Source organism: Colias eurytheme, chromosome 22, assembly GCF_061535395.1.
Source record: "Colias eurytheme isolate Ceu_HAF_F1 chromosome 22, ilColEury1 Martin Lab GWU primary, whole genome shotgun sequence".
NCBI lineage: Eukaryota > Metazoa > Arthropoda > Insecta > Lepidoptera > Pieridae > Colias > Colias eurytheme.
In genome coordinates this window covers 700,358-725,635 of record NC_143001.1, presented here as the reverse complement: position 1 = coordinate 725,635, position 25,278 = coordinate 700,358, and the positions used below count along the sequence as shown (strand labels likewise).

General features: G+C 31.9%; 1 protein-coding gene across 2 annotated transcripts in view; it reads left to right on the top strand.

Moving 5' to 3' along the window:
* Positions 1–24,725, top strand: part of LOC149898507 (facilitated trehalose transporter Tret1-like) — a 70,328-nt gene extending 45,603 nt beyond the window's left edge. For both annotated transcript variants that reach the window (XM_090115082.1, XM_090115083.1), the window contains exons 3-5: positions 45–204; positions 8,565–8,752; positions 23,372–24,725. In XM_090115082.1, coding sequence (XP_089971208.1) covers positions 45–204; positions 8,565–8,752; positions 23,372–24,403 — 1,380 coding nt within the window. In that variant the 3' untranslated portion in view covers positions 24,404–24,725. The remainder of the gene's footprint in view (positions 1–44; positions 205–8,564; positions 8,753–23,371) is intronic.
* The last annotated feature ends 553 nt before the right edge of the window (positions 24,726–25,278 follow it).

Here is a 25,278-nt window from a genome sequence, read left to right as displayed (position 1 = left end):
ACATAACCATGTTTTGTGTAGTTAATTTTATTTATTTTACACAGGTTCTTGCCGCCCTAGCAGTGTCCCTAGGCCCGTTTGCGGCGGGTCTGAGTAAGGGCTACCTGTCGCCGGCCATCGCTTCCATGCAGGAGTCCAGGATGCATGGCTCCTTCACCGTGACGGATCAGCAGGCGAGCTGGATCGCTAGTTTGAGCTTATTAGGTAAGATTGACTTCTCCTATTTTTATACTGTCCTAGTACTTTATAAATATAACGGTAACGGATATACAACATAACATAGCTTTCCGCCCGGGGCTTCGCCCGCGTTTTCAAAGAAAAGCCACATAGTCCCGTGGTATTTTCAGGATAAAACCTATCCTATGTGTTAATCCAAGTTACCCTCTATATGTGTGCTAAATTTCATTGTAATCGGTTCAGTAATATTTGCGTGAAAGAGTAACAAACACACACACATCCTCACAAACTTTCGCATTTATATTTTTAGTAGGATACTGTTTTATCGTATATCCAGTACACGCAAAGCTCGGAAGCACAATAGGCAAATAAGCAATGGTTATACATTGTAAATTCCGAGCAAGATTAAACACATAAACGTTAGTTAAAGTTAACGCTGTGATTTATACAGCTCGTTCAAATTGCCCTTTGTTTATGGAAAATGTGGTATTTGTTCAATTAGTTTCAAGTGAATGTATTTGTTATAAATTATATTATTGTAATAATAAAACTGCGAACGTAAGCGTCTTCCATTGAAATTTTCAACTATAAGTTTTGTTTTCACGACTATTAGTCTAGTCTAGTGGATATTCTTACAGAATATTTAATTTATCAATGTATCAAAAGTAAATTGCGCTTATCTGTTCAGGAGTACATAGTTTATGAAAAATAGCACCATAGATAAAATACAACAAAGGCTATAATTTACATTATAATCCATACTAATATTATAAATGCGAAAGTAACTCTGTCTGTCTGTCTGTCTGTTACTCAATCACGCCTTAACTACTGAACCAATTTGCATGAAATTTGGTACAGAGATATTTTGATACCCGAGAAAGGACATAGGATAGGTTTTATCCCGGAAATCCTACGGGAACGGGTTTTTCCTTGAAAACGCGGGCGAAGCCGCGGGCGGAAAGCTAGTAAACTATAAAATCAATTAGTTTAAGACAGTATACATAAAATAAATACCACTATACATATATGCATATAAAATAAACATAGTAAGATGTAATTCTTGCAGCCAGTACTAAACCAGTTTAGTGCTTGTAACAATAGTAATCTAAGCTAGTGTTTTCATAGTGTTCAAGCCATTAAATACAGCCAACTGGCCGTAAAATGTTTTGTTCATGTTATTACATACATAACGTGTGAGATTTATTATAATTACACGAGGTAATTTCCTTATAAATTAGCTTGATAATTTCCAATATTTTCCAATATTAATTATATATTATTTTATCCTATAAAAGCGAAATAATAATACTAAATCTAGACGAGGTGTTTGATACAATGGTAACTTATTATCTATACTAATATTATGAAGCTGAAGAGTTTGTTTGTTTGAATGCGCTAATCTCGGGAACTACTGATCTGATTTGAAAAATTCTGTGTTAGATAGCCCATTTATCAAGGAAGGCTTATTATCATCTCACAGGAGCGGAGCACAACTAGTTTAAAATATAATTTACTTACGACCAGATTATTTAAGATCTTATTTAAATGTAATGAACTACAATATTCTCTTTAAATAAAGTTTTTATTTTGTTTTATGAAAATTCAAAACACAGGGTTATAAAAGTCACCAACACTTTGACCACACTTAAGCGTAATTTTAATTATATTTGCTCACACGATTTATTCATGTTTGCACAATACCTTAAAAGCAATTAATGTACAGTCAACAAAAACATCAAAGCTAGTCAAACACATTGCGCGAACAAACAGACAAACATATGTAATTAGTTGTGACAACATTAATTAACAACGCGGGTATTTTGCATTTTTATGATTTAGTAGCTTTTATTTATATTTACTAGCTTCTCGCCCCGACTCTACATGGGTAGAGTTTTTATAAAGTTTAACGTATATAAAAACTAGCGGTCCGCCCCGGCTTCGCCCGTGGTACCTACATGTTTAAACTATCCTATCTCTCAAGTTGGATCGAACTGCACATGGTGTGCGAATTTTATTATAATCGGTTAAGTGGTTTAGGAGTCCATTGAGGCCAAACATTGTGACACGAGATTTATATTGTATATATTATTAAGATTAAAAAAATGAATTGTACGTCTTTGTTACTTTCTTTCATAACATATCAAATAAAAGAGATAGAGCTATTAATAAATCGATTTATTTTGAATTCAGTTTATCTGTCTGTGACTTTTGAAAGAATTTTCAATATTTTTGTACCAAACATAGTGTAATTTCTTATTTACGATATAAATACTATTTAGACTATATTAATAGTATTTAGACTATATTAATAGTACTATTTATTAAATAGTACTATTAATATAGTATGTCTAAATTATCCACACACAAAGACAGGAAAATTAGCTGGTTCAACTCCATACCACATTTTATTAGTATTTATTTAGTTTTAAAGGCCTATAACCTAAATACGAGTAAAAGCTTATTTATATTCATCATTCATGAATTATCATAATAGGCTGAATGCATTATGGAAAGCAGAATGCATAATGAACCTAATTTCTTTAGCAATGAGGTTTTAAATGGCTTGTTACGTAATATTCGTGTAATAGGGATGTCTGTCAGCTTTATTTACTCTAGATAATATATTTAAGATGTTCTATTACTTTACCATACATAATAGCCTAGTCCGCGGCTATTTGCGAAGTAATTGACTAATTGCCTTTAAATATAATAAAATTATTCAGTACATTTTCTATCCGTGTACGAAATTTCAGCTAAATCGGTTCGGAAGTTGCTGCGAACATACAGACTTTCATGTTAACTATTGACGTAAGAAAGAAACAGATTACAATCTTATTTATGACATAGTTCAATCTGACTTTTTATTACAGAGCTAGCTATGCTCCGCGGTATCACCCGCATTGCTCCGCTCCTGTTGGTCTTAGCGTGATGATATATAGCCCATAGCCTTTCTCGATAAATGGGCTATCTAACACCGAAAGAATTTTTCAAATCGGACCAGTTCCTGAGATTAGCGCGTTCAAACAAACAAACAAGCTCTTCAGCTTCATAATATTAGTAGTATAGATATGCTTGCAATTAGAAAACGAATTCAGTATATTGGGAAACTCAATCTGATTCTGTATACTGATTTAAAACTCGAGTTTAGAGACTTAAAAAAGTCCCATGGTCCCCCTTATTTAGTAATGTTTCCAAAGAAAATATCATCCCAGTAAAAATCGTATTTAAAGTATTATGTATCTTTATTTTCTCAATAAAATAAACACATCAGCCCCAGACATCCTTGCTTTAAATATATTCCAAGGCGCATATAATAAATCGGCAGTTTTATGATAATTTTGCATTTGAATGCTATTATATTTAACTTGCGAGGAACAAATGTTAAATGTGTTTCTTGTGCATATTCTACGTGTTAAAAATTGTATTTAATTTATTTATTTAAATGTATTTTCTTATTACTAATTCAGGTTTAATATTAGAGAATTTTTCTTATAAGCTATCGCGGAAAAAGTTGAATACTCTTAGAAAATGCACAGGATTTGTTTTAATATTCTGCTTTAGTAGGTAGTTAAAACGATAAATAAATAAAGGAAATCAAACGATAAATTAAGGAAAATAAAACCACATTTTGTATATAAGACTTTATTGTTAAAAATAATCGTATATTCATGAAAATGTGGTATTTTTATTTTTCAATAAACTTTTTAGGTATATTTTACATGTAACATATATCTAAATGACGAAAAACTATAAATTAAATACATTATCTATATTACATATATGCATTTGATACTTGGAAACAAATAATATAAATATTTCTCTATAATAAAACAGCAAAATCAAAATGCGATGTACACGTCGCCTGTCAATAAATAGATCAGTTTATTAGTCCGTTTGTCTTTTTATCGGGAAAAAACCTTCTTGTCATTCACATAGAGATTTTCATATATCAATCTACCTATTGCATTTTCTAGTTAAATTGTTGTAATTCAGTATCTGTACTTTAAATGTTAATTTACTGGAATTTGTATAAAAATAAAACTTAGATTATATAGAGCAACATTTATCTACTCTATAACAAAAATAAAATAAATATTTATGTTTTAGTTGGATTAAATTTATAATTGTTTACTTATACAATAATATACATAGTTTCGATATTTGCTCTAACAATTAAAACCTTAATCTAAACCTTTAAGCATATCACATAAACAACTAACAAGAAAAATACAACTTCATAAATACTTGAAACCCTTTTTTCATTATCCAAATAACATATAATATTATAACCCGAGCCTAAAAATATAATAACCTTATAATAACCATAATAATTTGATAAATACTCGAATCCTTTTGCCATTATATCAAAAAGTGTGAACATACTTCAAAACACACTACACATTAAAACCCAATTGCGAATAAAATTACAGCCTCTGGCTGACACCGGGATAAATTAAAATTCTCCATTTTAGAGCAATTTTGTAAAATTATCCAACACTGGGATACTGTGAAAAATTATAGGTTTGGACTCGCAAACGATGCTTATCGTTGAGTGGATGAAATCTATACTTAGCTTTTTTGAGGTGCGAAATATGGTTTGTGTTGATTTTTATTTGGTACGTGTGTGTGTGCTTTATTTAGTGGTGTAGGTATATTCCAAAAAAAACCTACACTGTTTTATGTTGAATTTTTATTAGAGTAACAGACTCTACAACACAGGTGTGCCTGTTTTATTTTGTAAGTATAAATAAAAAAACCTAAAAATGATATAATCACAATGCAATTAATATCTGTATAATGTGTATAAGGTCAAGGGGTAGTGAACATAAATAATAGACAGCGAATTAAATTCATTTTTTTCTTCTAAACTATACAATAGGTACAGAATATTCTCTTGCATTTTATAATTTACTCATCATATATAACGCTTTAATAACACGAAACTTCATTCGATTATTCGAAACATCGCATCTATCAATCGACATTCCAAAATCGATTGAAAACTCGAATAAATCACTCGATGTTTTGTTTAAGTTATTTTGGATGTATCTGGAAATAAAATGCATTCGCCTCAAATGGAATTCCTGTAGAATACTGCTGTTACAAAGAAAATATACTGAATACGTTGACTTACTACGTGTTGTGTGGGCTTAGGGCTACGTACAAATGTATGGCTTTTATTGTTATTTTAGGTGATGGCCTTACGATTATTAAAGATATTATTTTAACGAAAGTACTTGTTAATTCATAAATAAATAAATATTTATTAGTAAATAAAACAAAGAAAAATAAAAGGCCATAACAATAATGTATTTTTAGCATTTGAACGGGAATACAAAAATTGTTCCCCGTAAATAAGTACTTAGTATAAAAATACGACTGAAATTTTACGACAGATAATATAATATTAATACTAACTTTACATTTAGAATCGTTAGCTTCAATATTAGTCGATATACTACTTTACTTGTCACGAACTAACACAGCAATTCATTAAAAAAATACTAAATCGGTCCAGACATACAGAAATACACATGATGTTAAAATAACGTCGCTCGACTGCATCTGTAGTTAAAATTGGAAAATTCTTATGATAAATCTACTATTCTGAAGAAATTGTCATTATGTTAAGTTTTTAACCGATTAAAAAAGGCTGAGATCCTCAATTCGACGATATTATTTGTACCATTAAACATTTCATTAAGGATCTTTTCCAATTTCAATATGGTGAATATATTGCATAAAAAATAGCTAATCTATAATTATTTGAGACGGTAAAAACATAAGAATATCTACATTAATATTATAAAGCTGAAGAGTTTGTTTGAACGCACTTATCTCAGGAACTATTGGTACGATTTGAAATATTATTTCGGTGTTAGATAGTCCATTATCCAGGAAGGCTGGGGTGAAACCGCGGGGCACAGCTAGTAACTCTATTAAATTATATTCATTTGCTAATATATCAATGTGATATGGAGATATCATATGAAATATAAATCTCGGGCTTTGAAAGGAATTTAATAGGACAGTTCTTAGAAAAACTCGATAAGGGAAGAATTCAAATGGATCTTACCGATTTTTCCAGGAAATGTTGAATCTCATGTGACTGTATAGAAAATAAAATATTAGATATTGATTTGAATAGTCATAATACTCGACTTATCGCATTAAATTCTATAATAAACTAGTTTCCCGCCCGCAGCTTCGCCCGCTTTGTTAATAAGGAACCTAATAAATTATACACTAAAACCTCCCTCCTGAATCACTCTATCTATTAAAAAAACCGCATCAAAATCCGTTGCGTAGTTTTAAATGTGTAGAGATGTACAATATCTTAAAATAAAAAAGTTGCACACATGATATTATTTATTATCGTTGCCACAGCTGATATAAAGTAATATAAGATTAAAATGAGCAAAAGTTTAAAATGTGTTCGGAAGTATTGATTTCTAACATTTTTTCACAAGAAATAATAATTATTATTTTCTTATTAAGTACCTAATAATAATGATATTAAACATTAGTACTTATATATAATTAAACACAACAAACTATAAATCACTTACCAAGCGATTTATGTTTGTAAGTAAATACGTTCAAACATATAAAACAAACAATAAACGGTTTAAAATCCAATATATTTAACCAAATAAGACAATTCCTTCGCGATCGCTCCACAAATAGTGATGTTTATTTGTTTCTCGACGTGTCGGTATGTCTGTGGCGCCAATCGCCGAATTTGGCGGGAATAATATGTAAATAAATAGAATTCCTGGTTAAAGTACATTTTATTTCATAGCATTTACTCTTCACACACGGTGAAGATACTATAATATTTTATCTTAAGATACTGTAATATTTTATATCACAGTATCTTAAGGTATCCGCTATCAGCATTCTGACCATCATTTTTCTTTTTGTCATTGCGTACTATTATATAAGACCCCTGTAGAACCGCCATCCTCTTACAAATGACCCACAAGCATAAGGAACAATAGCTCAAACATTTAATTATTCAATTAGACTTCTTCTAGAAGCACTTTTGAATCGTCATAATAACAGTTTTAACATTTACCATCGATTCGGAAAGCATTATCTATGGAGAAGAACCGGCAAGAAACTCGTGAAAATATTTTTGCTAGCTCAGCTACGGACTAATTATTTACCTCTTACTAGGGATCCACCCTGGCTTCGCCCGCGGTACAAATATAGCCTATTGTATTCAGGGATGACGTATCCAACGGCGAAAGATATTTTCGAAATCTGTCCAGTATCTCCTGAGATAAGTGCGTTCAAACAAACAAACTCTTCGGTCTAGATAAATACTCTATACTTACAATATTTGTATAATATACTAGCTCCATCCCGTAGTTTCACTTCAGTTTCCTGTAAGGATTGATTTTTGAAAAGTATAGCCAATTTTTTATGAGATTATAGTTTTATCTAAATTTGCGAAGTATAAAACTTTGACAGTATTATAACTGTAACGTTTCAACCCGAGTGAAACCAGGGCACATAGCTAGTTAATAAAATTTTAAGACATTAGTCCTCAACAATTTAAACAAAAGCGGTCTTGAAGCAATTGTTATAACTCAGCACTTAGTCACAAGTGCTATAAGTTTGCATGAAGGAATATTTTAAGTGTTTCTTGGAGAACACAATGGATATTGTAGTAAGTAGGTGTATTATGTACTTTTGAATTTTTAACGCGTGTACTTTTTTAAGGGGAATATAATGTTACTAGCTCTCTGCCTAAAGTACAGTCGCGTTCATTTCTTTAATTTGTTACAGACGTTTTTTTTATAAAAAACACATGTCTAGAATTTTGAAAATTATGTTTAATATTTTGGCATCAGTTTGTATTAGTACAATAACTATGAAATCATTGGAGTAACAGATAAAAATAGGATCGATTCAGCGCCATTTTATGACGTCTTTTTCATTCAAAGGAAATAATTACCTCTTTTATTTTATTTAACTCTTTGATTCAAATAATCGGGAAGATCATAAACAATAAGAAGTAATACCCCAGCTATACGTAGCTATACCTATTCGAAATAAAGTTTTTACTATATGCAGAATAAATAGTTTATTAGACCCACAATTAGACCCAATCTATAAGTAGTAAATCCATCTCTTTAGGGTCATACTATACGAGCGGTTTTCCCGCCGCGGGAATCCGCTTCTGAACCGCACCAGTCACAATTGAATATGAAAGTTGCTATACTCTTTCGCAGAAGCGCTAATATGCTGCTTTATTAGGCCTTATAGATAAATTTAATTTCACCCACATCGACCTTCTTTCGCGGGAGTGCTAATATGCTGCTTTATTAGGCCTTATTTTTAGTAGTAAAAATCTCTCTAAACTAAATTCTCTTTCGCAGGAGCGCTAATAGGCTGCATCTTCGGCGGCATGGCGATGAGGCTCGGCAGACGCCGGGTGCTCCTCGCGATAGCTCTACCCCATACCGTGGCGTGGCTCGCCACTGCGCTGTCAACTAGTGTGGACATGGTGTCTGTCACATCGTTCTGTGGTGGCATGATTGTGTGCTGTATTACTATGATTACGCAGGTAAATAAAATAATAATTATGGTCATAAATTTTTAGGGGGATTTTTCATAAATTTAAAAAATGACATAGGGTAATTTGAAGATATTTTAACACATTTTTCAATAGTAGTTGAAACTCGAAGTTATTTATTTATTATAGTTACAAAGATTGTTTCTAACTGTCGAGTTAAATTGTAACATTTAATAAATAGCGTTTAAAAATTCGACTAAAATTTCGATTTCTTATAAGATTATTGGCTGAGATCGTGCCAGTAATTCTACAAACCATAGCATACATCTGTCTCGAAATACAAAACTGTTAAAAAGTTATTCATAAACATACTACACTTATATCAATACTTATCTCTCCCTAATGACTTTTAAGTTTTAACTGCAACTTAGTTCTGTTAATTTTTTAACTTCTCGTATTACAATTGAGCATAAACCTAAAAAATAAATAAATAAATATTTCAGGACAATTTTCACACACGGCACAATCTGATCCCATACTAAGCTTTCGCTTGTGTTATGGAAACCAGATAAACATACATATATATTGCACGCCTCATAAGCGAAGCGTTGAGGTGGGTACTACTGTCACTTCGCGCCAAACTTCTGATGTTTCAAACTTAAAATGTCTTTATGTATCATACATTGCACTTGTAAGATAATACATACACACACATATTAAGAAAAAACACTATTTTTAACATTCATGATATTTTTGATGTCATTTTTGTTATTTAAACTAGTTAAAAAACAGTTTAAAAAAGTTCTGTCTTGGACGTCCGTGTGTCTGTATGTGCGGAGGATTTTCTTGTTAACACGATAGCGACCGAAATACTTTACTAATCGAGTCTTTTTTTTTTCTCTTACGCTTGAGTATGCTCAGGAATAGAACCCTTTCATTTTTCAGGGTCTGATTCGATGTGGTTTAATTGTTATTAAATAAACAAAAATAATAATTAATAAATAATTATTAAAAAAAAATTATGAGGCGTGCACTTTTGGATTTTCCAAATTATTTTTTAAATAAATACTTATATAAGTGGATAATTAACACCCAGACTCAGAGCAAACATCTATGTTCAACAGATGATGATGATGAGAACAATATGGGTTCGCGTGACGCTGTCACCAAGTAAAGATCAGCTCCGTACAAATAAACGATTAAAAATATTAAAACTTACTGTTTATAAACAAAAAATAGTGTATCTTACTCTGTGATTTTTGAACTATCGGGACAAGTGTTATATACTTAACTAAAATTGACTGTAAATTCTACAATATTAAAAGTTATTATAGTGAAAGAAAGTGAAGAAAAAAATCGGACAAAAATATGTGTTAAATCGTTAACTTTGTGTGAAAGTGTGATTCATACAGTTAAGACAATCCCTGGGATCATTTTTATTAGTGTTTAGTATCCATAAAAAGTGACAAGATGTTATTTTTTAATTTCCTTTGTTCACAAAAATGAGTCATAGTAACGTATTTTACAAAAACGAATACCACAATTAAGAACTATACAAAAATTTCGTAAGCATATGTAATTGTACGCATAGCTGCTGCCTGATACTACTAGACTTCAAAACAATCGACAACTAGCAAGCAGAGTTCAAAACCAGACTGGGGCGGGAGATATTATAAAAGAATTTTTTTTTTATTTTTAATTTTTTCTTCATATTAAAAAAAGGGATTTGAAACATTCCTGCTATAAAAATAAAAAAAAATATATATATATATATTAATTAAAAAAAAAAAAAAAGGATTTAAATAACAAAAATGAACGACAATCATACCTTCGTAACTTTTAGAAGAAAGGGTCAATCAAACTTTAACGAGTCATTGGATTCTTCATTAATGTCCACAAATACGGATTATTTATCTAAAAGTTTACCTGACATCTCCACTGTAAATATATACGAACACACTGAACTACTAGAACAAATAAGTGAACTAAAAACGCAACTACAATCTGCACACGATGAAATTGATAATCTGTTATTGGAGAAATGCTCAATGGAAAAAAAGATAGTTAAACAACAAAATACTATAGCTCATTTAAAGAAAATTTGTACACCCCCCACACTCAACGATTCGGTCAATCATATCTCATCAATAAAAAAGAAGCCGTGCAAATCCAGATATAGCCTTCTAAAAACCCAAAAATTAAACGTGAGTTGCAGTGATCTTTCTGCCGATGAAATTGCGACAACTGACAGCGCAACAAAAACACAGCCTAACCATAATATGTCGACGGATGGCGCTTCAAAATCTATAAACAATAATAGACAGTGCGAGCAAACACAAGATGGCGTTGTATTAAAAAATGAATCGCATTACTGCAGTGACCATAACAAAAATAAAGAATATATAAATTACAATCAACTTCTCCCCGAAATATATATTATTGGAAGTCAACAATGCAAGGGTCTTGTCTCCGAGCTTATACGTTCTAGAATAAAAACAAATTATGGCAAATACTACATTAACTCCTTCATCAAACCCTTTGCCAAAACTTGTGATATAGTAAATAGTTTACATAGTTTCCGTGATTTACCTGAGAACTATTTAATAGTGTGTGTAGGTGAAAATGACAAAAATCCCTATGAGGTGATTATGGAACTATCGACAATATTTAAAAATGTAAAAAATAGTAAAATTATTCTTTTGAATGTATGCAGTAACCATTTTTTGAATGAAATAATGTTAAATAATCTGTTAAAATTACATTGTAAGCATGTTAAAAATTGCATTTTTTTAAATTCAGATCTTCCGTTTTATTCTAGACAACAATATTTAGTAAATATTTGTAAAAAGTTAAATTTCATTTTTGATTATGACTATTATACAGAAAAATTTTTAACATTTAATCAAATACCAATGAAACGTATAATGAGTACTGCTCCTATAAATGTGATACCCAAAAAAGGTACTATACCGTTTTACTTCCCCATCATAAGTAAATCTAACCATGATAAGCCACTATCTAAAACCGGTATTTTTTTTCCCCAAAAACCAACACAAAACATACAAACCTAACACATTATTCTTGCCTGTTGCATCAAAACATAGCTGGTCTTCTTAATAAATTGGACGCCATAGAATTATGCCTTTCTGAACTAAAGAGTATCAATAATAAAAAACCTCTGCAAATATTATGCTTTTCAGAAACTTTTGTGAAAAGCGGTGATGAGCATCATATGAGTCTAAAACATTTTAAATTAGCTTCCCATTTTTGCAGGAAATCGGAGAAAAGGGGCGGCGTTTGTATTTTTGTAGACAACAGTATTGATTTTGTACCTCTGACCATTTGCAATGAAATATCTTTAGAAAAAACATTTGAATGCTGTGGTATTAACATACCAAAACTTCAATGCATAATAATTTGTATTTACAGAATTCCTAATGCAAATGTATCGGAATTTTTAAATATCTTTGAGACGCTAATGCATAAACTTGAGAGTAAAAAAGAAAAACAAATAATTATATGTGGTGACATGAATATTGATATTTTAAAAGATAATAATGTGACAATGAAATATAAAGACATATTAATTAACAACAATTTACAAATTCATATTGATAAACCTACACGACAACTTGCATGTATTGACCATATAGTTAGTAATATTAAGAATGCATCAGGAGATACTCACAAACTCCACTTGTCTGACCATGATACGTGCCAAACACTCTTGTTTCCTGTCATCCAGACGATCCCGAAAACAGTTCACTGGTTTATATATAAAAGAAGTTTCTGTCATGACAATATGCGTAAGTTTCGAGATAGCTTAGCACAACTATCTTGGAGCGATGTGTTTGAAGAAAGCAATAGCGATGAGGCCTTTGACAAGTTTTTATCAACTTTTAGATTATTCTATGAACTATGTTTTCCAGAAATCAGAGTTAAAGTAAGTAACATAACAACTTCGCCAAATTGGATTACAAAAGGGCTTAGAACAGCATGTAGGCACAAACGCTCTCTTTTGAATAATTATTATAGAAATAAACATTGTGAGAACAAAACAAGTTACAAAAAATACAGTAAATTATTAAAAAAATGTATTCAAGCTTCAAAAGTAATAACAAATATGGCATACTTAAAAAGGTCAAAGAATAAATCGAAAGCTACGTGGAATATTATAAAAGATAAAGTGGACAGGGAAAAATCATGTGATAGAATAGGGAGTATAATTCAAAACAATGTTACAATTACAGATCCAAATGTTATAGTTAACATTTTCAACAACCATTTTATTAACACCAATGTAAGCAAAACCTATAAAAAATGTAATAACTTTAGCAATATAAACACAGTGAACTCTTCTATTTTTCTTATGCCCTGCACACCTATGGAAGTATCTAAAGCAATCACATCACTAAATAACACCAAAGCTGTTGGATATGACTCAATAACGACTGAAGTTCTAAAATTTTGTAAAGAGCAGGTGGCTAATGTTCTATCATACTTAATAAATCTCTCTTTCACCCAAGGAATATTCCCTAGCAGCCTGAAGATATCAATAGTTAAACCACTGTTTAAAAAAGGTAAAAAGGAAGACGTAGCAAATTATAGACCTATAACATTAATCCCTGTCATGGCTAAAGTTTATGAAAAAATTATGCATCACAGATTAAGCGAATTTCTAAAAAAATTCAACATCATTAAAACTGAGCAATGTGGCTTTCAAAAAAATAAATCTACCACACTAGCTGCATTTTCTTTGGTGAAATCCATTGTGGAACAGGTGGATAAACATAATCGGGTAACTGCTGTATTTTTTGACATGACCCGGGCTTTCGATTTTGTAAATCATGACGTACTTCTCTACAAATGCAACCAGTACGGTATACGAGGTCTTGCCTTGGATTGGTTAGAAAGTTACTTACGAAATCGTAAACAAAGAGTTGAAATTTCTCATACTTCCGGTCACAACACAGAGATTTATAAGTCAGATTATAAATATAATGGGAATGGAGTACCGCAAGGGAGCATATTGGGACCTCTTTTGTTCCTATTATATATCAATGACCTACCTAATGTAATTGTGAATGAGTCTGTTTTATATGCTGATGACGTTTCGGTTATTATTTCGGAAAAGAATGGAGTTGACTTTGAATTTTCAATCAATCATACTATAATTAAGGTAATCCAATGGTTAGAGGATAATGGTTTAAACGTAAACCTAGCAAAAACAAACTACATCCAATTTTATAATAAAAGCAAAAACAATATGACTCATCTTAATATACACTATGATGGTAAAACGATTCAAGAAGTTACTGAAACCAAATTTTTAGGCTTAGTTCTTGACCAAAGATGTAGTTGGAAATCACAGGTTGAATGTGTTAGTACGCGCTTGAATAGATTCGTGTTTGCACTACGGCGTATCCGTAAGACTGTATCTGAAAAAGCTGCTATAGTGGCATATCACGGTTACGTTGCATCAATATTGCGATACGGAATACTTTTGTGGGGGAATTCCGTTAATATTAATAAAGTGTTTTTAGCCCAGAAAAAGTGTTTAAGAGCTATAGCGGGTGTCGGTCCTCTTGTAAGCTGTAGGCCAATTTTTCAGCGGCTGAAAATTCTTACACTTCCCGGTATGTACATTTTAGAAACCATAATTTTCGTCAAAAAGCATCATAACTTATTCACAACCTTTGAGGATAGCTCGCTTTTCATTACAAGAGACCCGACGCGTTTGCGCATGCCTTTGTGTAGAACGGCGCTCCTTAACAGGAACAGCTATGCAATGGCTATCAAAATTTTTAACCATCTTCCTAAAGAGTTTAGATCACTGCCACTTAATAAATTAAAATGGCAACTAGTGAAATTCCTCGCAGAGCGTTCCTTTTACACAATGGCAGAATACTTCAAATATAAATTTTGACTTTGATTGATTGACTTTGATAATAATGATTGTAGAATGTAAATGTAATGATAATGAAAATAATAAATGAAATTTTGATTTATAATTAAGTGACATAATTTGCATGCTGTTAATAACGGCTGAACATGCTGGAACTCAATTGTTAACATCTATGTATACCATGTTTTTTGGCAAATAAATTAATTTGAATTTGAATTTGAATTTGTTCATCAAACAAATATTTGCCCCGGGTGGGAATCGAACACATGACCTCTGGCTTGGAAGGCAGGGCCACTACCAACGAAGCCAACCGGCCAGTCGAATAAAACCTTTCTGTTATTATCCCACTCTCCCTTTGTTTACGGAATTGCAGAAAAACATAATAAATCAAACATCATCGTAATAACAATTCTTATTGGTAACAAAGTATAAATTAAATATCAGAGAAACACCAACATTGTAATTATATGAGTTCGCGTTCATCAATCTTGAGTAAAATTAGTTTTATGATGCTGTTATCTCGATATTCCTACGTACTTATTAATTAATTGTCTAGAATTAATTACTGGACCTAGATGCTATAAATTATTAGTTTAAACGGTGGTCAAAGCATGCCGTATCATTAACTCAACTCAAACTCAAACATTACTACTATCACAGACTAATTCAATAATTCAATAATTCAATAATTTTATTATCCAAAATAATATGATACATACAATAATAATAATATACTACGTATACAACTACTATACTATGTTGTATGTTCAAATGAGTTTGAAATATGTATTGGACACATAAGCAACATAAGTTAGAGATCGATTCTGAGTAGAGTTCCTGTTATTGTACAGGTGTTTAGATCTGGTGTCGTATGTGACTAGACATTCTCCTGATTGTTGTTTGAAGTGTTTAATTTTTTTTAAATTAAAGTTTTTGCTCACCGCGCCCGTGTGGATTAGAACTCGGATTTCTAATTCGATAGTCCGACCCTACGACAGCGCAGCTATTTATGCTAAGAGACTCCGCGCGAAATACGTGAACGCTTATCTACGTACGTCGTATAAGATTTGTGTGGTGTCCCCAACCTTCGGTATGAACAATTGTAAGCGCTGCAACGAAAAAGTATCTGATGGCGCTCTTTGTTCGAGCTGCCGTAACACTTACCACTTCCACTGTGCGACGTTATCTGAAATTGGCTGGCGGAGACTTGGCACTGAACGACAAAATTCTTGGTGCTGTCCTGACTGTAGAAACTCTGTCTCATCCGGTGACGCCGTTAAACCTAGTACTGAGCCTAATTCCTATCAGTCATCTTTGAATAGGATTGAGGAAATGCTATCACCGCTCTCTACTCTGCCGGAAAAGGTTGAAAAGTTAAGGAGTGATTTGAACGACTTAACGAGCAAAATAAATGCAAATGTGATTGAAGATTTATACAAAAGACTGGAAGATATAGACTGCAAGTTATCCATAGTTGACAGACTTAACGAAGATATGAAGAAGTTAAAGTCTGATATGAAGGGATTTGGAGAACGTTTTCAAAGGTCCGAAGTTGAAGCAGCTAAGAGTCGTAACACTATAAATACTCTTCTAGCGAAAATATCTGCCCTGGAACTTGAACAAGGTCGCACAGAACAAAAGAATAGATTTTTAAATGTGGAAATTATCGGTGTGCCTGAAGAATCAAATGAAAATTTACAAAAAGTATTCCTTCGTCTAGCCTCTGCTATTAGCTGTAACCTCAAGCAGGAAGATATTGAATTCATTACAAGGGTTCAATCATTCAGAGACAAGAAGGACAGCCCACGTAAGATAATAGTCAAACTGAAAGACAAAGCCACAAAGGATACTTTGATCAATAACTTTAAAAAGTCTAACAAAGTAAAAGGCATAACATCACATGACCTTGGTTTCACGGGTAACTCCCTGAAGATATTTATTAATGAACATCTTACAATCGCTAATAAATTATTACTTAACAACTGCAAGCAACGTGCCAAAGAAAGAAACATTAAGTTCGTTTGGATCAGAAATTGCACCATTTATTTACGCGCTAATGAGAAAGCGCCGGCGAAGGTCATAGCTTCGGATGAAGACCTGAAGAATTTTTTAGAAACCTGCCCTTAACCATTTATTTCAATAGCAATTTACTTCTTTTAGATATGTTATTAATTTTAAGTTTTGATCATGCCCTACATAATATTACATACGCTTTTATATCTTCAGTATCTACCACTTACAATGTTTTAACACACTTATACACTACACAATACAAATACCTTTTAATTTACATTATACGTGAGCTCTCAATAAATTATTTTACGTCAACTTCATATATAAATAATTATTATTACGACTTCATTAAAAAAGGTTCCGCTCCCCTGTACTGCATTACTTTTTTCAGAACTGCCCGCAATGTTTTTAACAATTTTTGTCATGTTCCGATAGTTTTATTCTATAATTATTATCTTTATAATATTCATGTGAATAGTGTAATATTACTAAAAAAACTTAAGATAGGTATATGTATTGCCGCGATAATACTTTATATAACTTGTAAGTTGATATTATTTCGATTTAATCGATTACTTCGCTATTGTACTTTACTTATATTTAAATTGTTTTATACTTGTTCTCAATGACTTCCAAACGTAATTTTATTAACATTTATTACCAAAACACTCGCGGCTTGCGAACTAAATTACCGGAACTGCATAAAAATATCGTATTAAGCAATTATGATATTATTATCTTAACGGAAAGTTGGTTGTGTGATGGAATTCTTGACTCAGAGATTTGTGATTCTCGCTATGACGTTTTCAGATTTGATAGGAAACATAAAATGAAAGGCGGAGGCGTTGTTATATGCGTTAAAAAAGCGTTTTGTGGTTACTTAACTCAAAATATTGTGTGCGGTAACGTGGAAAGTGTCTGGCTAACTATACCTGGTAAGTCTTTTAATTGTCAATTTGGTAAAAGTCAAGGTGACCTTCACATTGTTGCTGTGTACTTGCCTCCTAATTCTGATTTGCCTGGTAATATAAGATCTTTAAACGCAGCGTTACTGTCCTTGTATGAATGTTACCCTAATAACAAATATTTGATAGTGGGCGATTTTAATTTGCCGTTTATTACTTGGTTGAAGGATCACTCTTTTATTATTACAGATCCCTGTACCAATGATCTTTTAGATGCCTCTCTGGACCTAATGAATTTAACAACCTTAATGGGGGCTAATCAATACAACCTTTCACCTAACTGTTGTGGTAATATTTTAGATCTCGTGTTCTCTAATTTATCTATTGATTGTAATGATATTATTTCCTCCGATTCCCTAGTCAATATTGATCGATACCATCAACCATTTGTAATTACAATAAAAGATGTTTATATACAACCGTTACGTTTCCAGTTTTCAAAAATAAAAAAATTCTATAAGGCTGATTATACTGCAATAAATCGTGAAATTAGTAAAATAAATTGGACTGACGTTTTAAATTCCGCATCTATTAATATTTCCATCGATAAATTTTATAATGTTTTAAATTCTTTAATAGAGAAATACGTACCGTCTGTTAGGATTTCATCTCGTCGTCAATATCCGAAATGGTATACGCCTGCATTAATTAATTTAATAAAAGAAAAATATAAGTTTCACTTTCGTTGGAAGAAATACAAAAATCCAAACGATTACGCATCTTTTTCACTGCTTAGAACTAGAGTAAAAAAACTTCAAGACGAAGCGTACTTAAAATACATTTTACGTTGTCAAAAATCTATTAAAACCACGCCTAAAGAGTTCTGGACGTATATTAAAGACAAACGAAATAACTCTAGTTACCCATGCAGTATGATTTTCCGTGAACGCAACCTTACTGATGGTAACGACATTTGTTCAGCGTTTAGTGAATTTTTTTTATCCGTTTTTCAATCCGATGATAATACTGACCCAATTACTACTGTAGACGATTTTGAGCTTGCTGATAGCCTCTGCTCAATCACAATTAAAGATCAGGAGATTATTAAGCTATTTCGGGATTTAGACTATAGAAAGGGAGCCGGGGCCGATGGCATACCGGCTGTCTTCATTAAAAACTGTGGAACTAGTCTTAGAACACCTTTACGCATACTCTTCCAACGTTCCATAACCGAAGGTATTTTTCCAGACTTATGGAAAAAGGCTTTAATTGTGCCCATACATAAAAAAGACTCGAAGAAAGATATAACTAACTATAGGGGCATATCACTACTTAGTATATTTGCTAAAATGCTGGAAAAACTAGTATACCAAAAAATCTACACTCATACACTTAAATGTATTCCAACTAAACAACACGGTTTTATTAAATCACGGAACGTTACTACTAACTTATTAGACTTAACACATTACATAAATAACAACATGAGTGAAGGAGCACAGGTCGATGTAATTTACACAGATTTCGAGAAGGCATTTGATAGAGTAAGTCATAATGTTCTTATCCGTAAGCTTTATGCGGTGGGTATCAGGGGTGATCTTCTCAGATGGATAGAGTCTTATATCAGGAACCGCAGTCAATCGGTGATTCTAGGGGGGTTTAAATCAGATTTTGTTGATATTACTTCGGGCGTCCCGCAGGGATCGCATCTCGGTCCCTTATTGTATAACATTTACTTATTCGACATTGGTAACTGCTTTGTAAATTCTAATTTCTTACTTTATGCTGATGATAAAAAAATATTCAGAAAAGTCACTTCCTCTTACGATTGTCAATGTCTTCAAGATGATCTTAATAGATTAAGTGACTATTATAAATTAAATAAAATATCAATTAATATAAAAAAATGCCAAAAAATAAGTTTTACCCGTAATAGAAATAATAATATAATTTGTTTTGATTATAAAATTAATAGTGAATCTATACCTGCTGTTACTTCAGTAAGGGACCTAGGTGTGATTCTGGACGTCAAACTTGCATATCGTACGCACGTGGATTTTATTGTTCATAAAGCCTACAAAAATCTAGGTTTCATCTTGCGACAAGCTGATCCATTTAACGACATTACTTGCTTGAAAGTTCTTTATTTTGCCTACGTACGTAGTGTTCTCGAATTTGCAAGTGTGATCTGGCGACCGCAATATAAATGTCACATTAAAAGATTGGAAGCGATACAAAAAAAATTTGTGAACAAAATGAATTATAAAACAAAAAATTATTCGTTAAATTATGAACAGGCTTGCGCACATTATGGGTTAAATACTTTGGAGGATAGGAGAGATATAATAGACATTATGTTGTTATACGATATCGTGAACAACAAGTTTGACTATTCCACAGCGTTGGAAAATATAAAGTATCTTGTACCCACACAGCGTACTCGCCACACACGCCTATTCCACGTGCCGGCTACATCAACTAATTATCTAAAAATGTCACCGTTCCACAGGCTCCCGGACATTTATAATAAAAAATTTTCTTCTGTGGATCCCTTCTATTTATCACGTACTAGTTTTAAAAAGCAAATTTTACAATTAATTAATACTGAAGCTCAGCTCACATAATAATATAATACATTAGCTTTTAACACTCACACATTCTCATACACGCACTTTCACACACACACACACACACACACACAATCACATCCTACTTACATTAAATTGGTTTTAATTTATTTGAATTCGAAGATATTTAAAACATTTCCTTTCTTTATAAATACTTATTGGGCTTGATCAATGCTTACTTACTTATACCTACAAAAAATTAAAATCTTTTCTCTTATCATTTGTAAAATTCTTATACTAGTATTTGTTCACATACGTAGATTATTTTTACTACCTATTGGTGTACCTTTTAATTGGCGTAGCTTAGTATTTATTCATCTCATAAATTGTATCACTAGCTGTAAGGTACCTTATAATAAATAAATAAATAAATAAATAAATTATTATTATTTTGGCTTTTAGCTTTTGTCTATGAATTTTATGAAGTTTGTTAGAGTGTATGTTTTTATGGATTTATTCCGAAATGGATAAACCAAACCTGTTTTGGTGTTTGAAACTTTTTCGCTTGTAGAATTACGGGATTATACGTGACACAAGGTTCATCGATTACTGAATTAACCCGGGCTAGCCATGATGACAGGTGTTTTCTGTTATTTATTGCATTATACTATAACTTTTTATCTAGATTCTAGACAATTACAAACAATCTTCGTAAATTATATTTTATTCATGTATGTGCATTTTTAATACATTTAACCCATTGAGTCCCGAACAGCCTCATCGGTCCACAACACAATAGATTTTCTATTGTATCTGTGATTCCGCGGGGGCTGAGTTATAAAAAACATCTAAACTTACATGCATTAACCATTATAACTATCGAACCCACAACCTTTAGATTAAACCTGACGCCAATGCACTAGTCGAGAATTAAAATATACCTACTACATATAATAAATAACATACAAATAAAGACTGTTATATAACTGAGGTCAGATAAATGTGGGTCACAGGTGTGGACTATTATATTGCGTTGTTTTTGCGTATGTTTATATGACGTTTGTGAATTTATCGTAGCATATTTTTAAAGAAATATTTCTATAATAGCAGAGAGTTAACAGTGATAGTAATATTTCGTATATTTTGAAGACGATATAGAGATATATTTTGTATTTTTGCAAGGGCCCAATTTATTTTACTAGACTTCATGGTCATTTTTTTGTGGATTGAAGATTTCCTCTTGTATAAAATGTCTTTAAGAAATGAAGTAGCTTCCCGCAAACGAAACAATTTCTAAATCGATACTCGTTTAGGATGTAGCTTCCTAATAACAAAAGTTTAGAACGGGTCCAGTAGTTCTTGAGTCGAACAAAACAAACATCAAATCTAGGATAGATTCTACACAGACAAGTAAAAAATCATCTGTATAAAATTAATATAGATTCTAAGTGACTTCAGTGGGAACATAACCAAATGCGTAATAAATGTCCTATTCAATTGATTATTAGATATGTGTATCCCATAATATCCATAAAAATCCCATTCTAGATCATTTCCCCACGATAGATCATAGATCCATCCTTATTTGGAAATTGACATAACTGATTGTAATTATTTTAACAGTTGTAATGTGAGAATTATAGCGGTGTCTTTTACTGTTGTGGAAATTACTTATAAAGAATCTGGAGAATTGTCTGTTTGTTTGAGTATGTCGTCGTAATTACTGAGACGATTTTAATGTGGTTTGTGTTCGGTTGAAATCATTTTAACGATTAGTTCTATGTTATATCTTTTTAAGAAATTGGCTTGAAGCTAAATCTAACTTCTAATCTAAGAAAATTAAAATCAGGTTGGATATCTATTCAAGCATACAGTAAAATATAGCAAATTATATTTCCAAGAATTTCATTTCGCTGTTATCAATATTATATTTCGATATGAATCCAATTTCCTTCACCAATGATTAGGGTTGTCAACCCTTCCGTATAAACTTGCCAATTTAAATATTACTTTTAGACTACGTATAATTATGTGTGTGAAAAAAGTTCACGTAGTAGGTACATACATAGTACATACATAGTACATACATATTTCCCGAGTTATGATTTTAGTTATACTATTTTAATCGATGTATGTGATACTACTGGTTTTTATAGTAATTAGTAGGTGACGAATGAAATACCCTTGTAGTAAGCAAATTTGATGATGAAACTACTGACTATTATACCGATGAAATTGTTGTTGATTAAAAATGAAACATCAATTTTGTTTCCTTTTGTTTTTGTTCTGGTCCCATCAATAGTTCCTAGACTTACCTTTTGCTCTGAAAGTCAGAAAAAGATAGCTGCTAAGTAACAAGATAGCATTCTTTTTTTGGACTCTATGTTTAAAAAATAAAATAAATAACCCAGTGACAACCCTACCACTGATCCAAGTAAAACATCCAATAGGATGTTCCAGGAAGCGTGATTACGTTATGTTTTATTGTTTTCTTATCTCATATTTATATAGAGGATATTGGTAACAACCTTGCTTTGAAAACAGACCAGTGAATACACATTAGATTTTACTCTATTTTGTGTAGACTTCTAGATTAAATTGAAATGCGTTATTAGAATCTATTTCTGATACAATCGTACCTTCTGCATAATGTTATTTTGTTAGATATCTTAAAATATATATAAAAATGAATCGCAAAATGTGTTGGTAAGCGGAGAACGGTTGAACCGATTTCGATAATTCTTTTTTTATTATATTCCTTGAAGTACGAGGATGGTTCTTATGTAGAGAAAACGTAAACATGTACTACGGGCGAAGCCGGGGCGGACCGCTAGTATAATATAAATATATCTTTAGCTAAGATTTTGGTGAAGTTAAATTTTAAATACATCAACTGGCAACCACCTCAACCTAATATTCGGTAAAAAAATTACATTATTCATAAAAAATTTCAACTTAATTGGTCGTAAAAACCGGAAGAAATATACAGTCAAAATATCAATCATTTTTTAACCGTGCATACTTTCGTTGTTATTTTGACATTACAAACAGATACTTCAATTTTCGGTCATAAACAATTTCTTACCATTTGCCACGGTTTATTATTTATCACGCATCATCTTCATTAGATACGCTTATTATATCTACATAAATATGTTTTAAACAATATACAGAAACAAAAGAACAAACATGTTTTTCATATACTTAACAATTGACAATCACTTTATGCGCAAAAATCTTATGTTATGCGAAAACTAATTGTATTTTCTTTTGTCCTCAGGTATACATAACAGAAATAGCCGTACCCGAAATCCGAGGCTGTCTAAGCTCAGTATTAAAAATCTTAAGCCAAATCGGCATCCTCATATCTTTCTCTCTTGGAGCTTATTTGAATTGGCACCAGCTCGCGTTAGTAGTAGCTGCAGCACCCGTACTTCTCTTCGTGGCCCTTCTATTTGTCCCTGAAACACCATCGTCCCTTCTCTTGAGAGGCAAAGAAGAAAAGGCCGCTGAATCCTTACAATGGCTACGAGGCCCAGATGCAGATATACGTCAGGAATTGGCAACAATCAGAACCAACATCTTAGCAAGCAAGCAGTTCAATGATGGAAAAGCAGGCAAGCTCAAAGCTCTTCTGTCCAAACGTTTAACTAGACCCGTGCTAATCACATGTGGCCTGATGTTCTTCCAAAGGTTCACTGGCGCGCATGTGTTCAATTTCTACGCAGTTCCAATGTTCAAAAAGACGTTTAGAATGATGAATCCGCATGGAGGAGCTATTGCTACTAGTGTAGTTCAGCTGTTAGCGTCTTGTCTATCTGGTATGCTGATTGACAACGTTGGTAGATTGCCGTTATTAATGATCAGCGGTGTTATGATGTCCATAGCTTTGGCCGGTTTCGGATCTTACGCGTATTACGAAGATGTCTTTAGAAATTCAACAGATCTGACGCATGTAGAGCCAGGTTCATACGACTGGATACCTTTGCTCTGCGTTCTAACGTTTACAATTGCTTTTTCTTTGGGAATCAGTCCTATATCTTCACTACTGATTGGCGAACTGTTTCCTTTAGAATACAGAAGCACTGGAAGCGCTTTGGCCACAAGTTTCAGCCATCTATGCGGTTTTGTGAATGTTAAAACAGCTGCAGATTTTCAAGACCACATCGGACTGTATGGACTTTTCTGGTTATATGCAGGAATATCAGTGCTATGCCTTCTTTTCGTAGTCCTCTTCGTGCCTGAAACCAAAGGTCGAGAAATTGATGAAATGGACCCAAAATACGTCGAATCCTTGTGTATTAATCGATAGTATTAAACGTAATAGTATTTGAAATAGACTGATACTTGTAAATAGTTACAAAGGAGCCTTCAACCAGTATTATAGTTAGTTTTAAGTTTTCTGTTGCCTCATGTGCCTTATCGAGTTCCTTCCAAATGCATCACAGTGTTCGTTTAGTTTGCTATCTGATGAAGGAGGAAGTTTTGGAATTGCTTTAGTTGTGAAAAAGAAAGAGAATGTTGAATTATTTTGTTGAACGTTGATTGAATTGTTATTGTAATGTATTATATTATATTAGATGAGTGTGTAAGCGTTATATCTGTTAAAAATATAAGCTGTAAGTTGGTTGTTATATTATAATGAAAAAGCAAAGAGCGAAATTTTAAAGGTATTCGATTTTATATAAATGTGTAGTATACCTTTTATTAAGAACGAAAATACATCAAATTGTTAAACTTTTAAGACTTTCTCAAATAATTGAATTGCCTTCATTAGATAGGTTCAGTGTCAGTGACAATCCCGTAGTATTATAGTTTTATATTTTTATAATTGTACGGCCATAGTATTGAAACACAAATCTTAATTCATTGCAAATGTATATTAAATATAAATGTATTTTAATATATATTTATTCATGAGATTTTTTCTTTGATTACATTAGAGCACTTTAACTTAGTCATGCAGTTGAAAGCAGTAGAAATTAAATATTTAATTAGTAAAATTAAGATTGTTGTTAATTGTAAATAAAGTAGATTAAGTATTATTCGTATTGCCAAATAGAACCGAATTTTCAATATGTAGATAGATTTAGATAATTTTGTGAGATTTTCAGAAAAATTGACGAGATATTATATCGCTTAAAAATATGACATTTTGCGTGTATAAAAATAATAAAGTAGAATGTA